This window comes from Diorhabda carinulata, chromosome 4 (genome assembly GCF_026250575.1).
Source record: "Diorhabda carinulata isolate Delta chromosome 4, icDioCari1.1, whole genome shotgun sequence".
Classification (NCBI taxonomy): domain Eukaryota; kingdom Metazoa; phylum Arthropoda; class Insecta; order Coleoptera; family Chrysomelidae; genus Diorhabda; species Diorhabda carinulata.
The window spans coordinates 30,070,826-30,076,084 of NC_079463.1; the positions used below are offsets into that span (position 1 = coordinate 30,070,826).

The 5,259-nt window shown below is 32.9% G+C and overlaps 1 protein-coding gene across 2 annotated transcripts; it reads left to right on the forward strand.

Annotated features, from left to right (window-relative positions):
- LOC130893216 (ATP synthase subunit d, mitochondrial) lies at positions 1-1,980 on the forward strand. 2 transcript variants are annotated; one of them, XM_057799144.1, is made up of 4 exons: positions 1-870; positions 927-1,076; positions 1,287-1,505; positions 1,607-1,980. In XM_057799144.1, exons 2-4 carry the CDS (start codon positions 955-957, stop codon positions 1,785-1,787), a joined length of 522 nt encoding a protein of 173 aa, XP_057655127.1. In that variant the 5' UTR covers positions 1-870; positions 927-954; the 3' UTR covers positions 1,788-1,980. The 2 variants fall into 2 exon arrangements, with proteins under 2 accessions (XP_057655127.1, XP_057655126.1); XM_057799143.1 differs by having other exon boundaries at positions 1-255.
- The last annotated feature ends 3,279 nt before the right edge of the window (positions 1,981-5,259 follow it).

Below are 5,259 nucleotides of genomic sequence, written 5' to 3' on the forward strand. Positions count from 1 at the left end.
AAGTAAATGTTGTCATTCAAGCCGAACCTCTATTACTCTTGGGTTTCAGATAGTGAAAAAATCATATCTCAAATGACGTTCATTACTACAAGTTCTACTGAGGATGTTTGTTACAAAATAGTTTTCTTTCATTAAACTTTGTTCAAAATGATAATAGTGTGTAGTTCGACCAGTTCATTTAAATTTCCTAGTGTTTTCAGTTTAAATAACTAATTTCTAACATTGATTGCGTATTTAAAAAACATCAACAGAAGAGTAAGAATAATTTTATCATATTTTGTGTTGAGTAGTGAAATGTAAATATCACTGGTGCCGAGTCACATATAGTGATTGACAACTGTGTAGGAAAAACATTAAATTTCATCAACCAGTCAAATAGAATACATATTTATGAAATCTGTTTGACTTTTATCTTCTCCTTAACTCTAATATTGTATCGTATTTCTTAATTTCTAATTCACTTTGATGAGAATGACAATCACAGTTTATCAATTTTGTTGCACTTTTGTATTTCGTACCAACACCGATTTCGTATTACTTGACATCTAAATGCGCTGACATATAAACGAGCCCTTAATAGTAATCACAGAACATCCCCTAAGAGGGTATGTTTTGTAATACTGCTCATGTATCGTAGTTATGGCTGAAATTATTCGTGACCTATCCATTCTAAATGTATAGAGTTCTAGTTGCTACTTATAACTAATAAGATTCAAATTATGACTTAATCACTCATCAACTTTTCGTATCATTCAATACAGACAGAATTAATACTGCAATAACTCGTATTTCACTCACACGTGGTGACGTAGTATAGCGATTTAATAACTTTTCTAAAATAATCACCCATCACTAGTGATGGCAACACTGGTAAAAATTATATAACTAACAGTGGATTTGATTGTTAGACATTTTATTTATTTTAGCAGAAGGATATATTGAATATCTGCTAAAATGGCTACAAGAAGAATTACTAAAAGTTCGATTAATTGGCTGGCTTTAAGCGAAAGAGTTCCTGAACATCAGCGTGCTCAGTATTTGGCTTTTAAAGCGAAATCTGATGGTTACCTCAGGCGGTAAGGTCATTCAAAATTTTTACATAATCCTTAAATATTTTAAAGAGTTATATTATTTAACGATTTCTACATTTATATTCATTTTCATTTTATAGTTTAATGAAATTATTAGTCCATTTTTATTTTGAAAGTGCATAGAATTGAGGTTAATTACTTTTAAATACATTTTTTTCATTATACATATATCAGTAATAATTGACGTATATTTAGTGTGATGTCAAACCCAGAGCAAGCACCAGCTATTGATTGGGCCTTCTATAAATCAAAAGTACCAGTAGCAGGGATGGTTGACGAATTTCAGAAACAATATTCCGCTCTATCCATCCCGTATCCACCAGATACCATTAAACCCCAGCTCGACAGTCTAGAAAAGGAAATTAAAAGTGATATAGAAAAATTCAAGAGTGAGTCTAATACTCGTATTGCTGAGTAAGTATTTCAATTGAATTATGGTACTTTAATATTAAATTAATGATAAATTCAATATAACTAATTTTAAGAATTACAATTTCACTAGCACAATTTCTTAGGTACAAAAAGCAATTAGCTCACATAGCCAGCTTAATTCCATACGATCAAATGACTATGGAAGATTACCGTGATGCTTATCCAGAAGATGCTCTTGACCCCATCAACAGACCAACATTCTGGCCCCACACTCCTGAAGAGCAAATCGACTACGTTGACAAAGATGCCCAACCTCACCATTGAAATATTTCATGTAATTAATGCATTAATATGATCTTTAGAGGTGTCATATTTATTAGAAAAAAATCTAGATGACAATTGTTTGAAAGAATTATTGTCATACTATAAGTTTACAATCTTATTTACAATGTTATTTTTCTGTTTAGTATCAGTGCTTCTTAGATTATTTTAATAAACCTCAATATCCACTGTTGAATTTGTTTCTTTCTATATAATTCATTTTTCCTGAGTTATGAATTTGAATTGGAGTTTCAAGTCATTCATTGGTGCACGAAATATTGAAGAAGGATCTTAAATTTCATCCATTTAAATTCAAATTGTGCAAGCGCTTAAGCCTAATGATCACAATACACGTAAAAATTTCTGTGAGACAATGTTGGAACGATTTCACACAGTGAACACTAGCTTTTGGAGTGATGAAGCCCATTTTCATTTGAATGGAAGTGTAAACAAGTAAAATTGTCATTATTGGTCCCCTATAAGACAAAACCCCCTCTTAAATATCGACAGCCACTTCACAGTTTCAAAGTGACGATTTAGTGTGCATTGTCAAGCAGGGGAATAATTGGACCCTATTTTTTTGAAAATCGTCAATGGTTAGAGATTTCAGTAGATGGTGTTTCTTATAGGCGAATGCTTAACGATTATTTATTTCCAACATTGCGAAAACATCCCGCCTTCACCATGGCGCTGCTTCGTGATTTCTTCCCTAGCAAATTAAAATACTGAAGCCAGGTATTAAGAATGTATCCGACGTAACGGCCAATATTTGGACGATTTTTAAAAAATAAAACCGGCATTTGTCTACCTTATATTGATTAAAACTAGAAATGCGTATGTACTGTAGCTTTTTTGTTATATAGATTTTAAACCTTACTTTGCCACCGGACTAGAAACTACGAAGACGAACTTTTGAAAAGTTCTAGCTGGAATCCAAAGCTCTTTATATTTAAGTACTTAACATTGCTTTTCTCTGCTTTGTGAAATCTCATCGACTTTTTTTGCAAGTTTAAACTTTTTAAAAAGCTTGTTATACAAAATTTGCATTCCAGATGGTAAGTATATATGTATTGGGTATGATAAATTAATTAATATTTAGTGGGCAGTTTAAAATTGAAAATAACTAAACTAATTAAAATTAAAAATCTGCCTTGCTTTTGGAGTCTGATGGATAGATTAGACGAGAAAAATTAGTTGGGAATGGATGAAGAAACATTGAAAAACTCATAAGGAAAATAAAATGTAATATCAGTAGATTAGAAACTCATTTACGTCTTGTATTGCATTGCACGTTGTCTTGGTTCATGTCGAGCGGCTTTTAGTGGCAGTGATAATGCCATGAAAAGAGACTTCTAGCTTTCAAATTTATCTCTCCTCCCCATAAATTGACTCTCTTCCATCCATAGTCAATTACAATCATATTCTAGACTGCAAAGAATACTCTAACGGATACTAGCAGTTTGATATAAAAACCAACCTCAAGAAGACACTGAGGAAAATCTCAAAAGTCACATTTTTCCTAATGCACTTTCAATGTTTAATTAACTTTTTATTACACAAACATGCACTACCAGTTCCTTTTTTTACTTCAAATATTAGTTTGATATGCAATACTTTGCTCTAACGAAGCTGATGACTTTTGAGAGATCCATTTATTACTGTAATTACGTTACATAATTAGTAAATAGAACGATCTCCTATCGTTTACACTATTTCAATCACTTAATTCAAATTGATTCAAACATCAAAACATCAAGTTTTGCGCACGCGCACAGCAAACTCACAGGCCTGTGCGCAATGAATAATCCGGAAAAATTAGTTAATTTTTTTTCATGTTTCCCTAAGACTTTAGACAAAAAGGAACATATTTTTAAAACGAGAGAATTAGGAGCATTTGATAGGTATTTTTTGTTATTCCAGAGGACACTTTGGGCCGGAAATAAAAAATATTTGCTAATCTGAATTTGCAACCATGGTTTTAATTAATATCTTTTTATCGAATCAACGAGAAAATTCAGGGTTTGAATTTTCAGAACGAGTATTGAAAATCCTTTCATTCATACATATTTTTTCAATTTCCCGAATATTTGGCTGCAAGCTCGATGGAGCTGGACTTCTCCACAAAGAATTTGTGGAAGAGGTTTTGGTCAACACTGGTTTAGATCAGCCCAGACATCTTTACAAAATTGCGCAAAATATTCTTTGCAGAAGAGTCCTTGGTCAACACTATGAAGTCAGCCCAGATCTTTTTACAAAATAAAAATTAATGAAAGTTTCACATGCAATCGAGTAATTATTTGAATATTTTTTTGTAATAAATAATGTACTTTCTTATTTATCTTTTCAAAAAATGAATATAACAGTTTAAAAACCGAGTTATCTTTTAAACTACAGGAAATTGAAAAAGAATTTAGAAAGGTTTATAAATTTATGACATTATTTTACAACGTCTATTTTTTACAACCTTTCATGGATTATGTTCTAAAGAAGTGTCAGAAAACTTGAACACCCTGTATAATATTTTATTATCAATAACTTTCATTATCATTTTATAGTTTTTTTTATTACCTATTTATAGTGCAATTGTGTTTATTGGTTGATACTAGTATCATTATAAAAATTGAACCTTTCTTAATAATTTCTAGGAAAATATTAAGGCGCCATTTTCTTACAAAATAATAGTTATAATCTCATATAGATATTATTCTAAACAATGGTAACCGTCAACCCACAAGTGGACACCCCTCGAAACGGTAACTCCACACTTTATAAGCAAGTGCCGAGTTATACAACAAAAAGATAAGACCTCCAGAATCTTCCGCCGAGTTGAAACAACTAAAAAGAAGGCGAAGGACCACTTGGATTAGATATTTTCTTGCCTAAAAAGGTTGGAAAGGGTTTACCCGGAGCAATGAACACACACACCCACACTTTAAGACGTCTAGACCAAGAAGACAAGAGTGTATGGCCAACTCTTAACAAAAAGATAAGTCCTCCAGGATCTTCCATAGAACTGGGGGGTGGTGATGGAATGTCGAGTGCCGAGTTATACGTAGGGGACAACTGTAAGGAAGGCGAAGGACCACTCGTATTAAATCTTCACTTGCCTAAAAAGGTTGAAAAGGGTTTACCCGGGGCAGCGAACACACACACACACACACACTTTAAGACGTCTAGACCAAGAAGACAAGAGTGTATAGCCAACAGCCAACTCTTAACAAAAATATAAGTTCTCTAGGATCTTCCATAGAACTGGGGGGTGGTAGTGGAATGTCGTGTGCCAAATTATACGTAGGGACAACTGTAAAGAAGGCGAAGGACCACTCGTATTAAATCTTCACTTGCCTAAAAAGGTTGAAAAGGGTTTACCCGGGGCAGCGAACAAACACACACTCACACACTTGACGTCTAGTCCAAGAAGACAAAAGTGTATAGCCAACAGGCCAACTCTTAAAAAAAAGATAAGACCTCCAGA

Coding starts and splice junctions, on each gene's coding strand:
- LOC130893216 (XM_057799144.1), top strand. CDS start 955: ATGGCTACAAGAAGAATTACTAAAAGTTCGATTAATTGGCTGGCTTTA. Junction 1,077..1,286: donor TCTGATGGTTACCTCAGGCG/GTAAGGTCATTC, acceptor ACGTATATTTAG/TGTGATGTCAAACCCAGAGC. Junction 1,506..1,606: donor TCTAATACTCGTATTGCTGA/GTAAGTATTTCA, acceptor ACAATTTCTTAG/GTACAAAAAGCAATTAGCTC.